This window comes from Falco biarmicus, chromosome 13, assembly GCF_023638135.1.
Source record: "Falco biarmicus isolate bFalBia1 chromosome 13, bFalBia1.pri, whole genome shotgun sequence".
Classification (NCBI taxonomy): domain Eukaryota; kingdom Metazoa; phylum Chordata; class Aves; order Falconiformes; family Falconidae; genus Falco; species Falco biarmicus.
The window spans coordinates 14,522,295-14,545,647 of NC_079300.1; the positions used below are offsets into that span (position 1 = coordinate 14,522,295).

Consider the following 23,353-nt stretch of genomic DNA (forward strand, 5'->3'; position numbering starts at 1 on the left):
TATCTTTAGTCTGAAACAAAGGTGATACTGTTTCATACAGGCAGCTGATACCTTTGCCTAGTATGATATGTAGGGATTAATAATTAATATGATATTAATACTTGCAACAAAAATTACTTCAGTGATGGCAACTGTGACTTCCCCATCCCCCTGGCCCTCTCTAAAATTACTTAAGACTAAGATTTTATGTTTCTGCAGCAGGCTAAATATGCAGTCTGGTGAAAAATAGTTTCATGTTTTAGAGGTGGATTCACCCGCAACAGAGAAAAAAAGTGTATACTATATATTTGTCTTTGTAGGAAACGGGCTTCTTTGTGTTTTCTCCTATTACTGCCATGCAAAAGGTGATTTTCAGCCAGGTCACCAGCAGGCAGTTGTTAATGAACTCGTATCCATGAAATTGATATGTTGACTGACCCTTGGAGATTTTAATAGAGATACTAAAATAATATGTTTAGCACCTTGTCTCATTCTAGAGTTTAAAATAAATATTTCTGAGAGGACACTGAAATACTATCTTTGTCTATTTAGTAATGAAGGCATCTCACCTGGTGCACTTGGGTAGTTAGCGCATGTCCCTGTCCTCCTCACTGTTGTTCTGGAACTGATACCTGGAGTACAGCCATTCTAACTGTTGCTCAGATTAAAATACCTTTTCTCTCAAGATGCCAAAGGGATTTAAGGCAAGTAGAAAAGTGGTCAGTGGCTCTGGTGAATATAATGGTGAATGTCTATGTTCATACGTCTGAGAGGGGAAGCCTGATTTGTAAATGTGTTTACATTTTTGTACCAAAATTATCCTGTTCCAGTGAGCATACTTTGAAGTCAGAATTTATAGAAAGAACTCAAACTGGCTGCAAATTCAAATCTCATTACAGATTGCAATACATCTAAGAAACATTTTGTGACAATAAAGGAAAGCTGCTACAACATGCATCAGTTAGCATCTTCATTCAGTCTAACTGCTAGTAACTGAAGAGTATGCTAGCTATTGTCTGCGAGATTGCATTTTAAAGGCTGAATATTTTTAATGATTCATGGATTTACTACATGAACTATTATAAATTCCATTTAAACTGTTCAGGGTTCTGCAGTGCTTTTATTACACTAATGAGCTAATTGTTTAAGAATCATTCACATGATTCATCCTCTGGCTCAGCCTTTTAAAAAAACTTTTAACTGCTGAAAATCTCTTGACAAACCAATATTTATAGCAGTTTGACAGCAGGATGAGGAACAGCGTTTGTCTTTGTAACAGCTTAAAGAAAAGGCCTTTCCAGCACCCAGCCATGCAGTTACAATCTTGACCTCTTTCTTATGCTGGGAACATACACAGAGCAGACAAGCAGCACCTCCCATGTGTTTTCTTGACCCTTTGACTGTCCATTCACTTCCCATCTGTTTTGCAGCCTTAAAGGAACAGAGGGGGCCCTCTACTTATAAATCTGTCTTTGCAGCTGATAAATGATGTTCTGTCTCTTTAAGGGCAGCCTGGGTGGTTTTGCCTTCCCCAGCCCCCACCCCCCCACCAAAAAAAAGCCAACCAAAAAAAAACCCACCAAAAAACCAACTTTAGCTTGCCTTTTGGCCTCATCCTAGAGGAAAATATGGTATGTGAACAAGAGGAAACTGGCAAAAAATGTGATGGGTAGTGTCAAAGGATTTTCTACAATTCAGCAGGACATGACCTTGCAACAATCAGTAAGTTATAGTAGCTGTTAAGCTGTGGTTGTGAGATGAAAAAGCATGCTGATGCAAGTCCACCCCAACTGTGGGTGGAAAGTCTGCTTTCTGGGGCAGTATTTGGAGTGGCTATGAGCAGTACACCTCATACTATTTCAACAAGAAGTAAAGCCTTTGCATGGCCCTTGGAAAATCCAGGAATGTGGTACAAAAGGCTGAACTCCAAAGAGATGATTTCCCACCCCACCCCACTCCCCCACCCTTTCTCCACCAGTCTGTTCATAGGGGGTTGTGTACAAATATGAGGTTTGTGTCTTAGGTAACCCTAAGCTAAAATTTGATGTTCAATAGGAAACTGTGGATCAACATTTCCAGTTTTTAATGGTGTGCTTCTGTGCATTCCGATGAAATCTGACTACAGACTGGGCTTTCCTTTTTACTGGAGGAAAGATGATGCATTCATAGCAGTAAATTCAACATTTCTGCCTCTGTGGTTAATTAACCATAACATAGAAGTAGCACAGCAAGCAGTGAGAATGTTTATAGGCAAGGAAGGGATTAAGAAAGGAGGGAAGATTTTTTTATTTTTTTTTAAAAGGACTAAAGTCTAAACACAATCCAGAGCAGAAGGAGGGACAACCATGAACTTTCAAATATCAAAGCCATGTAAACATTAATTGGAGACAGAAATTACTTTAATGTAGAACAGGAGAATTTATAATGAGGTATTAATATGTTTTTATCGTGGTTTTTTTCATGCTGTATTTTCCATCAAAGTACAAAATAAAGATGGATCTGTGTCCAGAAAGATTTTACAAGTTTTCTTGATACTGCAACTGGAGTTTGATATCTTATGAGCAAACTTGTAAACAGGGGAAGGGAAAACCTTTTGTTTTGCCTGAAATGGAGTTTTCTCCCTGTTCTGACACAGGCAGACATGAACATCTTTAAAATTCTGTGCTAAAACCATTAGTTTTTTACAGGTAAGCATGTATGATTTGAATGCCACAAAATTCATTTCTCTTCAGAAGCATAAGCAAGACAGGTTTTGTGGGCAGAGGACACATCTTTCATTAGACCAATTAATGCAGTTGGAAAATACCTAGAAAACTTTTTCTTGCTACTTAGAACGTGGTTGAAATACATTAGTAACATAGTTTGCTTTTCTAATTTGTGTTTAATATTATTTTGAGTTTATTTGAGATAAGCTCAGCTGAGGCAGCAATCAGTAAGCAAGCCATCCATGTAAGACTGAATATTTCAGGGGTTTCCCTTCTGGCCAGCTTATAATATTAGGAAAATTGAACTTTATATATGGCTGCATCTTTCTGTGTTCACAGCGTACCCAAATCCTCATTACAGATCAATTAGTCTGGTTTTGAGCCTTTTAGATTTAGGATCACAGGATTAATGACAAGAAAATGAGCGGGTAGCTATATCATTTCATATGGAAATAAGGAGAGACTGAGCGTGAATGAGGAACTCAAGATGTCTGAATAAAGAATTTCCTCGTGAAATTTCATGGGATATGGAGGGAGGATTATGGGAATATTCATGACTCAGATCAAGAGGCATAATGAGTTGATGTATGAAGCAGCTTATCTTTTAGGTAAACACAGGGTAAATGGGAAGTAGAATAGCCATTCATTGCCCCTAGGCCTGTGAATGTTACTGTTCTAAAGATGGAAGCAAGGGTTTAGTTACAGTTATTCTTCATTGATTTCATTTGGGTTTTGATCACTGTTTAACAGGTGCTGGAAGAATTATGTGCTTGTAACTTCAGGTCTGCATTAAAAGTACCAAAGAGCACATTACCTTTCTAGAATGCAGTGTAAGTGATAGTATATATTTAAACTTCTGTAGTACCATATAATAAGAGTGTAGTACTTTAACAGCCTTCTGTGATATCTGAGCATTGTATAACAGTGCTGGGTAGTTCGACCTGTTAAAAAAATAATTTGCTAGGCTGCTGAACGCTTTTAATCTGTGGTTTACTTGTACATGGAGAAACGCAGTATCACAAAACCTAGAAGGAGCAACTGATCACCTTCGTCTATTCCTTAATTCACTTACATAGTAAGTATTCTTCCCTGAAATACAAATGATGTTCTGGGCTTGGCACATTGGTAAACATTCCTTAAAACAAAACATACTATAATTTACAAGTGTACGTCACTAATATTTTGATCTAGGTGTCCATGAAAACCCTGCAAATGTGGGTACACAGCTTATGCATTGCACTGGGGAGAAAACTTCCCTAAGTCAAGATGGGTAACATCTGACTCTTGAATTGTAACCATTAATTGTTGTTCCAAATGCAGTGTCAGATGGTGCTGATGAAACTACAGGCAGTTATCCCAGAGTTGCAGACCCTGCACTTGCACTCATTAAAGGAGTTCTGCCTGAGCATTTATATTTACTAGTTTGTTAAGGTTAGTGTTGTGTAAATGCCTAACTCTGCCATTAGCCTATTTGAAAAGTAAACCAATTTTGCAGACTGCTTCTCTGTGCTACAGAATGGACTTGTGGGAAAATGTTATAGGATGACTGGGGTCTGCTGCAGCAAAAGGCTTTACAACTGCTAAGAATACAGGCTATAGCATGAATAATTGCAGCTATTTGGCAGTCATTGTAACTGTTCTTTTTTAAGAATAGCCAGCGTATTTTTTCAAAGTATTAAATTACCTCAAGACCTCATAATTATTACAGTTAAGCAGTCATTTCAATTCAGTCCAAGTATAAAAACTAATAAAGTGCTCATAATATGGAGTCAATTTTAGTATGTCTGTTCTCTGAGCAAACACAGCTGATTCAGTATATTCTGGTGGAATACATATTTGCTATCCTGTTATTTTAATATGACCTAATCAGAAAATTAAAATAGATTTTGTTGGCACAAGCCTTTTTTTTTAAGGGTGAAATAATTACAGATTTTTGCTGATGCTATTAATTTTCAGGACTGGAATATTTCATTAGCAAGAGGTTGAGAAGGGAAAATATTTGCATTTAATACTGCTAAATCTGCCTGCTTTCACTAAGTCTAATGGCTTGATCAATATAAAGAACATACTTGGGGAAAGCATATAGCAATTTTAAAAAAAATCACAAAAAATAAAGCTATTGAAAGCATGACATGAAGAGACCTTCTGGGTTGTGAGATTTAATCTCCAGTTTTCACTGGCAACTGTTGTTCACTTTGGAGAGGGAGGTCCAGGATTAATAATTTCCAAAAATATATCAACTCTGTCCAAGATAATAGGACATTATTTCAAAGGCTAATTTTGTAAATGTACATGGAGACATCAGTATTGGAAGCTGAGCTAAGTAGTTGCCTAAATAAATGCCATAGAATTAATGTTTTCATTGCACAAGGTTTATACACTGACATGCAAACAATACATATATATTTATATTTTTTTTTTAGTTAAAAAGATAGTAATGAAAACACTTTGAATGTGCTTAGTAAGGAGAAGTGATCATGGGACCACTTTTTTTCATTGGCAGCTTTCAAAGATTCTGCTGAGCTGCATCAAGCATATTTTGGTTTTAATACTTTCTTTCCCTGGTAAAAATCAGTTACTGCTGTTTCTTAACTTCCAGGATACAGCTTCTCCCCCTCACACTGACTGTAATCTTCATGTAATATAGAAGTACTTTAAAAAAAAAAAAATAAAAATAATTCAAGAAAGTTCGTTGGTGTTTTCTTTAGGACCAGGAGTGTGATTCAGCCTCCCTGTACATCTGTGTGAGCAGATGAGCACTACTGGGGAAGGGGACACTGAAGTGTTGAAAGTATAAGTGGCTTGTCCTTCATCACCCGAGAGCTGCCTGATAAAGATAGAAGTTTGAGATTTCTTCATCCTCATACAAGCTATTTTCCATATTTTATTTAAAATGCTAACTATATCTCTGCTTCCCTTAGAACAGGAGTACAACATTTTGTTGATTTTTTTATTATTATTATTATTACTGCCATTATAATTACTTAAAATGGAATTCATAACTCTCTGGGATTGTCATTTGGTTACTGGATGAAACTTTTTGTTCTTAGCTACATTCTTAGAGCACTCTTCAGAGGGTTGTTTTCTTTTTTCCTCTTCTGCTTATGTATCCCGTTTAAGGCTGATGGTTTTATTTTTCTTTCTGTTTTGCTGTTGTTTCAGTTCAGCAAACAAGTGTATAACATGGTATTGCTAAAGCAAAGAAAACATTAATAAAAGATTTAAAACAACAACAAAAAAGCTCAAACCTTCTATCTCATACAAGGGAACACATGGCTTTAATCCAGTAGTATTTTTAGCTTAAAAAAAATTATCTGTGTTTATACATATCTAACTTATTTTTGTCTGTCCCACTGCTCCCCCCCTGTTCCTTCATATTTCTGAAGTGTGTGTTTTTTCATGGCTATAATCACACGCAGAAGGAGCTTCAAATGAGGATGTGGTGAGAGAGAAGCAGGAAATCTCACAGGCTTTGGATTCCAGCTATGTTCTAAATCTTGCTTCATAAGCAATTTAATAAATCAAATAGGTTATATGATGACAAGTGTTGTATGGAATTGAGGAAAGAGTGGAAAAATGCCTAAACCCCTGAATTTTTCCCAATCAATGTTGCCTTTTCGTTCTTGGTAACTATTTGTAGTTGTGTTCAAGACGTGTTTTTGTAAGAGAAATAAACTCCCAGCTGTAGTATTTATATAAAATAAAATTCTGCCCATATCCATCTGGTTACTACTGAAATGCAAGGAAATAATTTGCAAATTTTAAACATTCTTAACATTGTGCATGCCCTTTTGAATAGGTGTCTTGAATACTGATGTTCCATTCCTTGCTGAAAGGGCACTAGCTTTCAGCTCTTTTTAGAATGATTAGTAGTGTTTGTGACACTTACTGTGGAGAATAAGGATAATTGGTTAAAAGAGAGAAGGATTAGTGGGCATTATTTAAAAGACAACAACTCCTTTACATGTAATGGCTGTACAGTAGTTCTACTGTGCATGATCGAATGTAAATTTCAGGGTTTTAAAACACAGTGTTTCTATAATTTGATTGCTTTGGTAAATATTTGAATTATTAATTAGCATGATGATCCTAAAATATGTTTGTAGAAATTCTTCAAATAGGACAGGGCTTCATTTCTTCTGACGTAGAAAAATGTTCTGAATCTTAGAAATAAAGAAAATAAATGCATAGGGTAATACAACATCATCAGGTTTTATGTTTGCAGGTTTTGAGGTGATTGGTTTTGGGTTTGGTGGTTGGTTTTTTTTTTTCCTTTCTGAGCATATCCTCAATTAAGTAATAGGTATTTGAACAATGATCTTCTTAATTCCTCCAGAAAAAGTTCGAGAAATCCAGGAAAAACTTGAAGCCTTCATAGAAGCCCTCCATCAAGAAAAGTAGATTGTTCAAGCAGGTAATCACATTTAGATCATAAAAAGTGCTACAATTTTGTCATTGTTCAGTGTAAAATTATTATCCATCTCTTGTAAATGCACATATTATCATATAGACTTTGTGAAAATTCCTTCTTATTTTGTTGTTGCCTGGCTGCTGCTGCTGCTTCTTGCTTCTGGTCTGCAGAACTGTACTTTCAGCTTTTACACTACAAGCAAATACAAAACTCAGTAGAAATACAATTACTGGCTGGCTATTCAGATATTGTGAAACACCGTAAGCTATTTGATTACTCTCAGTTAATTATTTTTATCTGTGTTACGAGAAAGAAGGCATAACTAGCTGGAATCAAACTGAAGGGAATGCTTGTCTATAAAAGCGTTCTGATTCTTTTTTTTTCCCTTACAGGCACTGTGTATTGTTAACAAAAATATTTGCATGCGGCTAATTTCCAAATTTTTCTTCTGTATTAATTCTCAAAAGCGTGTGTCATATATTTGCACACATTTTAAAATAATCCCCTTTCTGTTTCAACAGCAACTTTACACAGGAATACAGCCTTTTCCAGGATACCTTGCACAAAAAAGACTGAATAAAAATGGCTTTTGTGTCCCATTCTCTTTCCTGCCTTTTGGGGAGCATCCTGAAATGTTGGAGGAGAAAGAAAATAATGTCTCATGGGATTGAGAAGTTCAGTTAAAATCCACCTGCTCGTTTAATTTTTGGAGCTTCATGCACATGACAGAAGAGTCTGACTTGTGTGTCCATGAGATAGCTTGGGAGCTTGCTGAAGTTGTACATTTAAGGTCTTTTTTTTTTTTTTTTTTTCCTGAAAGGAAGAAAGGCTTTTATTTTTGGCATCTGTCTTGTATGGTAGAGCTGGATCAGATTCATAAAATGATTTTATCTGTTGTCATTTTCTTGCCTGCAAATGATCCTGGGCATTTGACATAAAGTTTTAGTATTTGTATGTACATTAAAACACCCTTCTAAGAAATGCCATTTCTATTTGTTATGCTCTGTGTTGAAGCATTCTCTGACCACTCTGGTGCAGATTTAAAAGCATGGTATTGAGATCTTGAGAGTAAGCTGTGGGTTTTGTTCAACTCCTAAACTCCTGAGAGACATCATCCGAGCAATTCTTGTAGTGCTTTCACTTGGAAGTACAGACTGCTGTTCACTGGCACCTTAAAAGGTTTGGCTCAGGAAATAATGTCAGCAGCTGCTCCTTTTCCCCATTCTTTCCTAATGTGTTTTTACTTTTGAATCATAGCCGATTACATTTCATTTCTGGGATTGCACAGACTCTGATTTTCTTATTAACTTCTCCCTTTACCATAGGTACAAAGTAACCTGATCAAGTACGTGTGAAATGTAGAAAGATACTCTGTAAAATTCCAACTTGTCCAACCTCCTTAACTAAAAAAGGAAAATTGTAATTAATTACATTTTTCTAATACCTACTGTAAGACCAAAATCATTTTTATAAGAATGATATGCACAAGGTCCTTCCACACCCACTTGATTTCTGTCATTCAGTATAGTAAAAATAGTACGTAGTATTTCTTTTACTGCCTTTCACTTCTGCCATAGAAATGTCACTTCTGACAAATGTAAGCATGATATAGGCTCTGTATCATAGGTGCCTGGTGATTAATCACCACTGTATTTTTCTATCCACACTTTGCCACAAATGATCTGGATACACGGCTGAATACTTCTGTGGAAGAAGACATTAGGCCTGAAGCAGTTTGTTTTGCAGTTGTCTGATTATGTACACTGAAAAATTGACCTAGGTTTATTTTTCCCTTTTGAAAAGGCTATTGATTTTGATGTGTGGCAATTAAGACAGAGGAATCTGAACATTTTCCAGCAGATACTGTTTTTGTTTGCTCTCAGAGGAAACAGTATAAAATTTGGTAAGAGTTCCCCAAATGTTCAGACATAAAATGTTTAGTCAAGTGGACAAAAAGTTAACATAGAGCAATTCATAAAATGGTGTTGAGAGGTTAAATATTTCAAGGTGATATAGCTGAATGTTTTGGGATTTTCTGTTTAAAGTTACTTCCTGAAAATGAGTGGTTGTGAATGGAAAAATGAAAAAAATTTCTTGTGTTACCATCGTTCTCTGAAGATAACTTCAGAAATGTAAGTTTGTGCAATTCTGAAGGCTGAGTCCTTAGATTGTATAGCAAGTGAAATAAGTCTGTACTTGTGTTAAATCACTTTTTGTAAAAAAAAAAAAAAAATCCAAACAAAAGAACCCCAAAACACAACAAAAAAAGAACTTTTGCATTTTACCTAGAGATCACTGTTTGAAACTTGTGTAATGTAAATGTTGCAAAATGTTGCATCCAGTGGCCCAGCGTTCATCTCTTAGCGTGATGTTCCTGTAGTTTTAGTTCCAACTTCTCTGTGCTGCTCATCTAAGACTCTAGCATGATGTATTCCATGAAAACTAGGTATTTATTGAATAAAAATGTAACTGAAGGAATAATAAAATGTGGGGTTTGAACACAGTGCTATTGTGCCTAATTCAGAAGTCAATTTGGCTTTCTCATTTGTTGAACTGTGCAGAAGTATACTGTTAATGGTCATTAATGTAATGCCTGATTCAGAAGTGCTGTGTCAGCACCAAGTTAGTGGTAACTGTACTATCTTGTATCTCTATGTGTTGTCTCTATATAAATTAATTATTACCTTACCATTTATGTAATATGTTTAGACAAAGATGTCTTATGAAAAATCATTATGTTGAAAACTCACCTCTCTGGAAGTTTAGATAATGAACTGATATTCAAAATACGAATGAAGACTGGTTATGAAGTGTTAGTTTCAGGTGCTTTTAAAGTAAACATGCTTACTGGGACAATGGGCTTAAGAATTATAGAGCAGTCAGTTTACTAACACATGAATTCAGCAATGTATCTCTTTTTTCTTTCTTTTTTCTTTTTCTTTTAGATGAAGAAAAATTTTACAAAATCTATTGAAAAAATACATTTGGTAAAACCGTGGAGTTGAAGGTGCTGCATATTTGCTTCACAAAGCTTAAATTGCAGACATGGGTATGTTGGGATCAGTGAAGGATTATAACTCTACATTAACTTGATTTCATGATTAAACTAAGTAAAAATGGTGTTGACAACAAGCAACAAGGAATTTGATGGGTTTTAGAGGATTTTGTGTTAAGGTTAGAGGAAAGAGAGAGTTATGGCAAGTTGTGCCTATCTCACTAGTAAGTCAGCATCATTTAAAAGTAAAAATGGACTTAAGTGCTGTTAGATGGCCACTTCAAAATTGCTCCTTGTAAGGAGTATTTTACTAGATAGTTGGCTGTAGTTATGATGAGCAGCATAAGAAAGATATGCTGACTGTTACAACAATGTTTAGGAAGTAAACAGAATTATTCAAACTGTCTCTAAAAATCATGTGATACCGCAAAGTATGTTATTCCAAACTCCTTTGCACAAGTTCAGGATATTTTTCTGTATTACATATACTACCTTCAAATTCTGCATAAAGCAATTTATTGTAAGGAGCAAAGACTAATCTGTAATTTCTGTGGCTTTTTGAGATTAGGGAGGAGATTAGCAAATGTGAATATAATTACTCCTTAAACAGATATTTTATTTTCCAAGCATGTTTTTTACTGTCATGTAGGTACAGTAAGATATTTCTGGTTTTCATTAAATGAGAAGTTTATGAGCCAAGGTTTAAATATTAATGGCCAGGGGGTTTTCTGTTGCTTCATGAAAAAGGTACAAATAGTGCTTTTTCAAATGTCAAGAATTATTCCTTCTGAGTGGTTATCAGACCGTGAGAAAGATGAAAAACTTGGAAATATGTTTTAAAAAAAAATTTTCAAAAGGAAGTATAGTTAAGTTAGAGGATATCAAGTCAAGTTCTTAGTTATTACAAATGTACTGGTATATTCTCTATTTCACAGTCAATGATTTTTTTTAATTTCATTTTTGACTGGGTATATTTGAACCTAAACTGAATTATGATGTATATCCAAAGCTAGAGTTTTGAGAATTTAATTTTGTCTTGAATGTAACTTAATAACTCTGAACGATTGTATTAAGAAAGATGCAAGAGATTTCATCACTTCAGCTGAAAAATGTTGAAATATGGGATCTCCAAGTCTGACCAAGGGCCCCTTGAGTCAGTCAGAACTCTTTGTTCCTGATGGGACTTGTCCCTGGCAATGTCTGTGGGATGTTTTTATGTCAGTGAAGGTGTTGCCATGTGAATTCCATCTGTGATGATACCGCTGTTTTTCTAGAATTGCAGCATGAGTTTTCTTTGACTATTTGTGCTTCTAGGTCTTAAGGTGCTTTAGGAAATGTTCCAGTCGTGCTTCCTCACATGGATGAAATGTACGCTCAGGTATTGGGGCATCTTGCAAGAACTTAGCATGTATGGCTGTCTGAAAAAGCAACAGCTAATAAACTAGCTGTCCATATTTTCCTTTCACTTCCACAGGAAGCATCTGACTAGAGTTCTCCACTGACGGAGAGGTAGAAACCTGCCCGTTTCCAAAGCTTGGAGAGAAAGTAGAGGTTTGACTACAGTTGTGATTACAAACTATCATGCTAGCCTGAACTACTGCACTTCCAGTTACTGCTGTCTTGTGTACAGACGTGGTTCTTGATGCTTGATTTCTAGGCTAGGAGACATACTATGAACACTCTGATCACCTGCATAATGGAAATACATTTATTTTTATAGAGAGCTTAATAATTGGCTTAAAGCTCGGGGGGAACGACCCTACTTTCATCTTGACGTGAAGATTTCAAGTAATCTTAAATCTTGAAGGATTCTATCACTTTACTTGATAGGGTGCCCTTGCAGTGACTTAACATCTCCAAGGTACTTGTTTATTTTATTTTATTTTATTCTGTGTGTCAGTTTAGGTCTCTTGGATCCTGTTCTATTTTGTAATTAGTTCAGTAATCCATCTTCCCTTGCAGAAATCTTTACAGAACATGACCAATCACTTGCTAGTTTTTATTCAGTAAGATAAATGCATTGTAAAGCTCTTGCAAGGTAGGTCCTATGTAGTCAGATAACTCTTAAAGCTGTAGTTTGTCAGTATACGTTCTATATGGCTGTGATCACAGACCTCTTACAGAACAGGGCTGTCATTAAGAATTTTTCAGTGTAAAGTACTGTACAGAAACAAAAAGAAGAAGCTGAAAGGATACAGAGATTGTAATGATTGTTTATGCTGTGGTGCTGTAATGGAAAACCCATGCAGATTTCTATGTGCACAAGTACCGCTTGCATCTGGCACCCACCTCTGTACTGTAGCGCATGAGAAGGTAAATTATCCAAGCTGTTGTTCTGTAAGGAATGTTAAGGAATCACAGGCGTGATTTTAGTTTGGACTGTAGAAGTGATTCAGGAAATAGTTCTGGAATTGCTTCTGGAATGGCTTGTGAAACAACTCCAGAGCTAACCTCATGTTCTAGAAACTTCTCTTAAATTGATTCTATATTGTAGTGTTTCTTGAATTGACTCTCACTGGGGTTCTAGGCATGGCTCTGGAGATTGATCTGGAAATGAACCTGCCGTTGGCTGTGGGACCGATTCTGTAATTGACTCTAGGTGATGTTCTAGAGCCAATTTCAGAAGCATTTCTAGCCATTTCTGCTGAAAAGCTGTTTACTGTGCATAGCTATAAATGGTTGTGTGTTGTTGAACACTGATAGAAAGCTGTTTATTTGCTGCTCTTGGAAATCTGTAGGTTCTAAGAGGGCTTCCAGAACAGTGCATTTCTGAACTATCCTTGGTAGTGACAACCAACAAGATAAGCTTTGTTCAAGTTTTTTACCCAAAGGACAACAACAAACTTTTTGAAGGTTAATCAGTGGTGCTATTATTAGCACATTGGATTATACCATTCCTAATACAGGGGAAGATGTGAAGTTTGAATTAAAAGGGTATTTTAGGATAAGTTCTTAAACAGAAATAGCTTAAGTGTTGTACCCCTTTTAACATTGTAGAGACAATTTTTCAGGAAAGAGCTGGGCATCACTAGACAAGACTGATAGCTGCCACATCCTTAGAACTGCAAAGGACAAGCACATTCTGTTTGTAGTCTATTACTATCACACTTACCATTTGGAAATTATAAACTTTACCCTTGACTGCATCTGCACATCCATGTTTCATAAAGGAGCATCTCTTTCAGACTGCGGGAATACTGTAGATTGCACAACAAAAGCCCCTTTAGATCTAGATGTTGTCACTACAGAAATCATAACCAAAGATCAGTTTTACTTCCATTTCAAGCAACTGGTCTCTGCTAGCCTCATCAAATAAGCGTTAAGGTTACAGTATGCCCCCTATATTTCAGAACATTTGAAGCAGTGTTTTGCCTCATCTGCACAAGCCAATTGCTTATGGCTTTTGATGTTTAGAGATGGAACATTCATTGCAACCTTTCTTACAATGAGTCTGTTCTGGTTCATGTGAAAATCAACATCCTTTTTTGTGTTGCTGCCTGACAGGATGCTACAATACTATTAGCATTTGCAAAGGGTTTGCTCCATCTAATAGTGCAACCCCCAGATCACAGGCTGCTCAGTTTGTGTTTCTCTATTATGTGAAAGACACAATGAAGCTGAAGGCTGGCAAAGGCCTGTCAAATCTTGTAATGTAGCGAGCGACCCCAGAGCTTCATTCTGCTTTATATCATCCCTTGTTCCCCATCCCACCCCTTTGCTTGAATGGGCTGTGAGGTAGGTAAATGAATTCAGTGGTATGGTAGGCGGATGATTCCTTTCTGACCTCGTTCCTGTACCATTTGTTTCCAGGCTTGTTGGAGGGAAAGGGACATATCTGAACCTTTTGTTTCAAATAATTTTCTTGCAGGTTGGGGAGTTAATGCAGACCTTGTCTGAACTCACCCGAGCGGAAAGTGTTCTGGGTACAAGTCATGACACGCTTGGTCCCTTGGAATTGCTAGACTAAAGGAGAAAGCAGTGAATTGGAATTCTTCCACATTTGGTGTTGCTTAAACACCTGGACACCTTCCGCCCCTCCTCCCCCCCCCCCCCCCCCCGAAGTGTGCATGTGTTTATATCCTCTCTCATGCCTTGAAACATCTGTCTTAGGAGCAGACAAGAAGCAAACAAAGAATGACCTTTGAACAGCCCAGTGTTACGTGTTTTAGTTGGGAAGGAGTTGAGGCTGTGGCAAAAGCTGAGTACAGCATACACTACTGGATTGCAAAGGAGTATTTCAGTACTTCTGAAATTGGCAGAGCACTTCTTAGGTCTGAAGAGAGTTATGTTGGTTTGTTTAGGGATTGGATCTTGGATCGTGTGTTTCATGGTAAGGAAAGCAATGGTTTCCCACATACCTGGATTGAATCTTGGCAGCAGTGAGACCTTTCATACCAAAGCTGCCAGAGCTGTACATCCTTGAAGACACTTTTGTAGAAAGAAGACTGGAGTAATGTGGCCAATAGCAAAATATGAGGTGAGAATACCACTCTAAGTTTGCCCTCTGCACTGCTGAGGCCATGATTTTTGGAGGGTTATTCTTACCTTCTGAGTCATGGATTCCTAATGTGTCAAGCATAACACAAAGACAATACTCCCTCCAAGTCTTAATTGTACGTAGCACTATGTTTGTAGTATCTGAAGTGTAAAATCACAAGTAAACCACAACAGGAACCCATCTACGTTATTTCACTCTCAGTATTCATGGAGGCCTTCTGCTGAAGAGAAATGTTCTGGGTACCGTGAACTGCCACAGCAGCATACATCTGGAGGAGCAGGAGATGCACAACAATCTCCATCTACTTAGCCCAGCAGAAACCTAGCGAGAGGCCTGTTTATCATTTGGACTCATCGCTTCACGTTGTATCTGTGCTTTACAGAAGGCTTCCACAAGCCAAAGCAGGCATTGGGACAAACCTGCAACAACATCAGGCTTCAGAGTTGGTATGAAAGACAGGCATAAAGGGGATGAAAAAGGATAGTCATACCCCAGGTAAGGGTGTTGCCTTAAAAATGTAGATATGGTAATTATTTTATGTTTGTGGACTGTAGCTTGAATATACAGACATAGGAGATACTGTCTATCGTATTGATGCCTATGCATATTACATTTTCTGTATGTGCTTCTAGAATTATATGATAATGTCAAGTTATGAAATAAGTAGTATTAAGCTTGAAAAGCAAACTTCCATATCCTGCAGAGATTCGGGGCATCCCCAAAACAAACTCTGCTCATGCTTTGTGATCCCTCTGTGGTATGTATATCTCAGGTGGAAGGTGAGTTCGTCTGACAGTTGTAATCTCAAACCCACCTAACCTGAAAGCTGTTTGCATGTGCAAATTATTTTGTAGTTTAGGACTAATTATAGACTAAGTATTTCATCCAAATAGAATAGCTTCCCTGCCCCACCCCCCAGATTTTTTGCTAAAACACTTTATACTTCTGCAGGATTCCAGTACTGATGATGTATATCTTTGTGTGAGGCATTGTCTGCTTTCTCACAAGGAAGACAAGCATGAATGTGAACTGCATAAGGCCCTTTATAAAAATATATACAAAAAACTAAAAATTTAAAAAATCCTCCACCAATAACCAGGAATGCAATGCCATCCCCTTTGTTTTTATCACATAGTACTTCTACTCTAACCAGTGGACAAAATATTAATTTTTATCTTGACGTTTCTCTGGCAGCTCTCATCAATTAGATAGTTTTGCAAGGAAGCTTTTTTAAGCTATTAAATGGTTGTTTCACAGCCCAAGATCGGTTGCCACTGGATAGTATTGCCATAAGGAAAATAAGAGCTTCCCATTTGAAAAGGCCTTTTTCCCTCCTGTCATCCCTTCAACCGGAGGAGAGAACACTTCCCTTTCCACTAAAAAAAAATAATTTTCCATTGCCTGGTGCCTGAAAATTAGAATTCAACAAGGCTTATGGAAGTACAGCTAGCTGTAGGTTATCTGATGGAGGTTTATCTCTGTACACTGCTTTGTTAAATGTTTTTACACGCCCTGTTTGGGTTTCCTGCCAGCACAGCCTCCTTCCCTGTCCTCCTCTGCCCTGTTGGCATGTAAATTGACGCCCACGCCAGGTGACTTTCTCTGGCCTGTGATGTACTGAAGGTCAGATTAAATGCTGACAATAGTGCCGTCTGGCTTGAAAAATAGATGGTATAACTCATGCTGCTGTTCACATCCCTTTTCAGTTTTGTTTCTGGTGTCTTGGTTTTAGCTGGAAGTGTGTAGCACATTTAATAAACATACCAGTATCTCAACATATATATTATGTATGCAACAAAAACACCCATGCTGACTACCTCAGAAATTGCTGACTGGTCTCAGCATAGCCCAGAACAGAATGTATTTAAGTTTCTAATGTAGTCTGAAAGACAAATTCTATTAGTAAATGAACAACAGAGAAGAAACATCGGAGTGATTTGTTGCAGGAGGCTGTTTTCTTGTGGAAACAAGGGAATATTATAGCACTTGCTGAAGCTTAGAGCAACTCCTGGATCCTCACTGAAATCAAGCTTTGTGATGAAAAGGCTTGTAGCTTGTTGGGCCAAGAGACGGGGATTATAAGAATATTCATGACTCCTGAGAATCAGCAGGTGAGACCTAATACACACATTTGCCCCTCACCCCCTTCCCCAGCTCATCCTTTTGGTAAACAGTACATAAAGGCTGGGTTCCCAGAGTGACTTAACTCAGTTCCTGATCTTTTTTATTTCTGCTCTTTTTTTCCTCTCCATTCTTTATAAAAAAGATTGCAGTGGTTTTGCCACTTGTCCCAAACAGAAGCACGGACTCTCCTTTTCATTTCTAAAGAGCAACTGTGTGGCCAAACCAGAAGTCTTGTGACATTACTTAAGAAAGCAGAATGGTATCTTAGCATCCGAGGCCTCTTTTAAAACATAAAGAAAAGCCTTTCTGAGAGCTTGGATAAGCTGGAGAGGAATCTCTGTGACATATGTGCATTGTCTTAGGAGAGCATGGGTTGAAGCCAACTGGTGGGCCTCTGCCTTTACTATACTAGGTATTTGTCGTGCCTGTTTTGGTGTGCTTGCTAGTTAGTAAACACCCAGTATGTAGAGTCCGTGCAGTTAGAAGCAGTCACAGTATGTGATTGATGCAGGATGCCGGTAGAGGAGAGTGGCAGGGGATGCTCTGTGAAAGGCAGAGATTCCTTGAGCAAGATGCGGAAAAGTATTTTGCTGGCTTTTCCCAAGTGAAGCACAAAAGCGTGTTCTATAGCGGGTTTCACTAATCAAGCTTTTGCAAAACTGTTACACTCTTTCACTGTGGTGTGGGTGAAAGAGGGATTCTCATGAATGCTGATCCTGTCCGGATTCTGACAGACTTTACCTGCAGGCATGAAGTTGCATGTTCAGCTGGTGGCGTAGGGATGATTGTCAGCTCTTTAGCTGAAGCCCGAGCATTGTCAACCCTTTGAGGCCTGAAACAGTGCCTGCAGTGAACAGAGAAAGTGCCTGATTTTTGCTTTAACTCAGTGCTGTTGCATGCTTTTTCTCTACAGAAACGTGTCAGTACTGTTTGCTCTGTCCCATGATCTAGCACAAGCCCGTTCTACCAGCTTGTCATTCTCCCGTATGTGGATTGCAACCGAAGAGAGTAATAAAGTGATTTGGCAGTGGGGGGTGTCACACTGAATGCAAGGGAAGGACATTTAGGCTGATGTCAGTCTAGGGTCTGTGCCACTTAACCAGGGCTGGGTGCAACTGGAGTACTAATTCTCCCTATACTTGTCCTGGTGTAAAGCAAGGGCAGGCACTTTCCCAGGTCCCACAGCCTTCCCAGTAGGGACAGTACAGCCAGAAAGGCTTCAGCTGGCTGAGACACAGATGACTGGAGAAAAGTGGTTTGGCACAAGTGTACCACTGTGACCAAAAGCTTGCAGAACATCTATCAGTGAAGCCACAGCAATCATTCTGCATTAAGGTGAAGGTAGCTTTTTTAAGGTTTTCAGCCTTTCCAGGATGGATGTTTACAGCATTTTAAATCCCCCTTGGAATTTGTCTGCAAGAGCTGTAGTGCCTGGCTCTGACAAAAGTGTTGTTACACTTACTTTGAAAGCGTCTCAACATAAGGATGCTTGCTTGTTGTATCCTGGTGACAGCATCTGAACAACATTTCAACAATTTTCTTGTTAATCTGAATGTAACTTGATAGCACTTCATTCCCTGGCTGGAATTTGGTCCCCAACAATTGAAACTGAACTGCTGTCTGCTCAATATAGTTTTTCTAGTAACTGGTGCATCTAGGTCAACAAACTGACAGGCATTGCTCATTTTACTGCTTGGCAAATATTGAACTAAAGTCTTCAACACTGTAACACTGTTGACAATTGCAGGATAATGGTATTGTCCTCTTTTGTTACCATGAAGTGCATCTTTGCGTCCGAGTCTGGCGTAACACACTCTGTAAACAACAAGGGATGTTGTGATCTGGAGTCCCAAGTGTTTGCTCTGACAATATAAACTTACTGCCTGCTCTCTGAAACCAAACATCCTGTCTCTGCCATGGTTACTTCAAACTGATATTGAAACAAGCCACTCTCTTCCTGAAAACACTGGAGGGCGATGGCATGGCTGCTGTTGAAGGAGCTCTTTTCCCTTTTTGAAAGCTATCTGTACCACCTTCCTTTATTATTCTGCAGGTCCGTGTTGAGAAGTCCAGAGTAGGCTTCAAGAGTTTGAAAGTGAAGACTAATACTTGGTAGGAAAAAAAAAAAAATAATCACTGTGGATTAATACAGTTAATACTAGTCCCTCTGGAAAGGAAATGCTATGTTGCAAGCCTGCTGTTAGTTCTTTCTTTTCCATGACAGCATGTTAGAACAGACAAAATAGTTACGAGCCAAAATGCAGCTGACAAAAAATTCCATCACATGCATCCTGTTACCTAGGCAGCGCACTGCTCTTTGCCTCTTCCTTGTCCTCTCCAAAATTAAACCTCCCCATGACTTCTGTGAAGGTCCAGGATCATTTGAGTCCCAGCCTCCACAGTTTCAATTCCTGGCCTCTCCCTTCTGCTTAACTAGTATCTCTGGCTCACTCATTTACTAATGTGAGTCATCACCCTGGATGTCTGGAGTAATTCAGCTGTGTGTAATTCAGTGAGGACGTGCCCCAGAAGAATGGTGTCATTAACAAAGATTTTAAAATTTTTTCCATGCTACCTTTGGTCTTTGTTCACTACAGGCTTTGTTGTTTATTTCATATTTTGATCAAGGGTGAAAATTAAAGCAGATCTGCCTTTCCTTTGCTTCACATCTCCACATTCACCTACAGGTTTTTTTGCACACGAACTGCACGAAACCTTTATTTAGGCCAGTTTGCAAGCTAAAATGGTAGAGAACCTCAATCACAATGAATCTGTTTGAAAAGTGCCTACCTGCACATCTGCAGTTGCAAATTACATATGAAACATTAACCCAAACACTGTTAGGTGAATCTACAAGAGACAGCCTTTGCAGACAGTTGGACCCTGCTTCTCTAGACTAGTGTCCACCAGCTTGCAGGGTGGGTCCCCTCCACAGCTGTATTCAAAAATTAATCCACAGCTTTTTATATCCTCAGTGGACACACAAATTGGTATAGCATGTGCTGTTTATTGCCTTTGTGGGTTGAACTAATGGTGCTTCCTTTCCCTTTGTGTCTCAGAAAAACACAGCTTTGCTTTTGAGGTTAATGCGGTCACATGCTAAAAAGTCATCTAAGGTCAAAGAAAAAGGAAGAGGCCAGCATGGATTTCACCACCAGGTGCTGAGATGGGATAAGTCCTACGATCTACTGTTCACATTTTACCGTGTTGCAGACTTGTCTTGGATAATTCAGAGCTGTAGGGAGGGGAGACGCGATTGTAATTACGTTCCCAGCAAAAAGGAGAGAGGTAAAGCTTCATGCTTCAGGAAAATTCCACTGTAATTCTTCCTATATTAGTTCAGAGGGGCTTGTTGATCATGAGCCTGGAAGCTTTTGTGGGTGATGTTAAGTGACTGCTTTTGGGGATGATTCACCTATTGTCTATAAGTTTCCTTTTACAAAAAAAGCAGCTGCTGAAGCCTCTGTTTCCACTAAACAAAACTGTCTTGAACTTCTAGGAGAGAACAAGGCCCTCACTGTGCTGGCCCTGACTGAAATCCCAGCCAGGAGGGAGAAGTGAGACCTGTTTCTTGCTTTTGCAAAAGCAGGGGTTGGGTTTTTTTCTTTTTGGGTTGTTTTTTTTTTTTTCTTTTCAGCAGAAGCTGTGAAATGGACAAAGAAAGTTAGCAGCCATCAGCCCTATGAGAGAGAAGAGCCTGTCCATCCTGTAAAGCTGCAGTATTTTTGCATCCATCTGCAAATGTGTGTAGCGGGGGTGGCCGTGCTGGCTGAGCCAGCCAAAGCTGTGTACAGCAGACGTTTATTTCCCAGCCACTACCCTGTTCAGGTGCCTGGCTTTTTCACATGTTCGAAGATGCTACTATCCCCTTTTTGTACAACAAGCTCAGCTTATGTGACTTTTGCTTTTAGATGACCTGTGTCCCTATGTGCACCCTACACAAGGAAGGAGGCTTGCAATTAACTTGCAGATGCTGCTCCCCTTCTGAAAGAAGCAGTTCCCAGAAAGGCTCAGCCAGAGCTTGCGGGCTGCTCAGGTGAAGGAAGCAGCAGGGAAAAAGACAGCCTGGTGCTTCAGTAGGAGACAGTAGTGAGTTCCTGTGGGCAAGGGAATGGCGGCCTCCTAGTGAGCTAGTTGGACTGTCTGTGAGGCAGCATCTTCCAGCTTCCCTGCTAGCAGGAGCTCATCAAGCCAAACACAGCTGGGAGCAGCTCTCCACCCTGTTGAGGCTTTAGAGTAGGACTTCTTGCATGGTAACAAACTACCGTTCCTGTGCAGACAGATGGCTGGATGCTGTTATAAAACAAAGTCAAGAACATGTTATACTGCCATTTAAAATACTGGTCTTTTTACGTAAAAGGTTTGGTGTGTGGCCTCCTCGGGCACCATGTATATGTATATGACAGTCTGGGACTACCTGTATTGACTGGTGTCAGTTCATTATCTCTGGTCCTTCAGAAGCTGTTTGCTTCAAATATATTCTTCCAAATGATCCAAAACTGTATATTAACCCCAAAAAGGCCAGGTTCTTTGTTAAGAAAATATTTGAGAACTAGCCTTTTCTCCTAATAAACCTAAAGTTGAGTTCTAGGAAGCTGTAGAGATTCTCAGCATTTTCACTCTACATTCAACAGCAGCAATGAAATCATCTGAGATACATGTTGGTAATGTTTTCTCAGCCACTGATAATTAAGAATTTGTAATGGAGAAGAACCAAGCAGTCCTTAAGTAGCCTCCCTCAACGCCACCTCAGAAAGTGGAAATGTGTGTTGAGCCATATTCAGACTGTATTGTAAGCATTCAGCTTGGAACCGTTGGCTGCACTGGTGGTTACCTGCACGGTTGATTTTAGGATAAGTAGCAGCTAGAAATCCCTGAACAAGACCTTTCCTCTATCAAAAAAGTTCATTCATGGACCTCCAAAATGTATGGCAGGAGGTTTTTCCAGAAATTGTCAGGTTCCTTGGGCCTGATTAATTTTACAATAAATGTTAATGTGAAAATTGCCTTCTGCTTTAAGGAAATACTCACTGAACAAAGGCTTCAGTGTGACCTGAACCAAGTATTTTCTGGAGTTTACCAACACCTGGTCCTAGAGATTACCAGAAACACTGCTCAAGCACAGCACAAGTAAAACCACGACTCCTTTCCAACAGCCAGGGAGAAGCAGGCAGGTTTGCATGGAGCAGAGGAGCTGCTTTAAGGAGACAGACCTGCAGGGAGAAGAGAATAGCCATGGTATGCCATGCTGCACACTTACATAGAGCTATTCTGGACCTCAACAAAGCCCTGGGAGAAACTATTGTGTTTTAATTGTGCAAACCCACGTGGCTGATGAGAAATACAAGGGTGGCTTTTTTGCTTATTAGAATTCTAAACCCAGTGCTTTGGTATGGCCTTTTTCTCTGGAAGTGTCTCACTGTTGAAGTATGCTGTGTCTGAAATCTCTTTTCTCTGAGTCCTCCTAGAAATAGCTTTCCCGTATGTAAGGCTTAGTTTAGAGTCAAGAGACAAAAGGATCTCCGTGGAATCATATTGTGTTAGATGGCAGGACTGAAGGGGTATGCAAAGTCTTAAGTCAAAATCCTTTTGGGAAAACCATGGCATAAATTCCCAAGTGTTTGTGGAACTTCCCCCCCCCCCCCCCCCCCCCCCCCAGTAATTTTGCCAGTATTCAGGTTTTCGAGTCCTCCAGAACGTCATTTCTGTTAGTTATATTTTGCTTGGTCAGCACTGTAACAGTGCTGTGAAGTTTGCTTGCAGTTACTGATGAACAGCAAGGGCAGAATTGACTCAGAAAAGATTGTCCCAGTCAAATACCCACATGCAAAACAGGGGTTTAGGTGGTGATAAAGAGGAAGGGGTTGGCCAGCTGGCTGTATAGCTCTTCAAGCAAACATTTTCAAGGTAACACACATTGGTTTCATTTATTAGAAGCTGAAAATAGACCTGGTTAGGTCTAAGGTACGCCTGAGGTGTGAGGTGTTTGCTTGGTTAACAGGAGAGAGATTCTGAGGTATAATGCACACCGATGATCATCTTGGGTTTTCCTGTCAATATTAATCTTGGATTTTCAAGGTTGCTTGATATTGCTTGGGTGTGTGCCCTCTGACTGAACTGAAGTTTTTTTCTGCTGTTTGTTTCCACTGACTGGAAATCAAAGGAATTCAGTGATCCTTGGTATGAAGTATTTGAGCCAGTCCCAGTTTTTGTACTTTTTTCTTGTTTGTTTGTTTTTACGAGGCCATTTTCCGGTGCAAGATAAATACTTTGTAAACAAAAGTATTTTTACATCTTCAATTTCTTCCTTATTTTCTTATAAACAGAATGTCTTGGGGAATTTAGAGATGTCAGGGAACAAATAAAAATCCATTACCTGCTTGTGAGCAGTTTTGCACAAGTGTTTCAATTCCTGCCACTTGGTATTTCTAGGTGCTAAGACCAGAACGTGTCACTGTGATCATCTGCACCAAACCTGTAGCTTCTGGCTGGGCTAAAAGAGACGCACAATAAAGAAATATTGAGGGCTGATTTAACAGCCCTCTGCAATGGGTCTTGGCACCAGATAGGTTTGCTAAGCTTATTATGGTCATTGATAAACGTTACCACCCTACTTTGACTAAGTTTGTGCTGTAGCTTCC

The 23,353-nt window shown here is 38.9% G+C and overlaps 1 protein-coding gene across 4 annotated transcripts in view; it reads left to right on the forward strand.

Annotated features, from left to right (window-relative positions):
- OPA1 (OPA1 mitochondrial dynamin like GTPase) overlaps positions 1-9,598 on the forward strand; it is a 53,418-nt gene extending 43,820 nt beyond the window's left edge. For all 4 annotated transcript variants that reach the window (XM_056359108.1, XM_056359106.1, XM_056359105.1 and 1 more), the window contains 2 exons: positions 7,021-7,098; positions 7,617-9,598. In XM_056359108.1, the coding sequence (XP_056215083.1) occupies positions 7,021-7,085 (65 nt within the window). In that variant the 3' untranslated portion in view covers positions 7,086-7,098; positions 7,617-9,598. The remainder of the gene's footprint in view (positions 1-7,020; positions 7,099-7,616) is intronic.
- Positions 9,599-23,353: the final 13,755 nt, after the last annotated feature.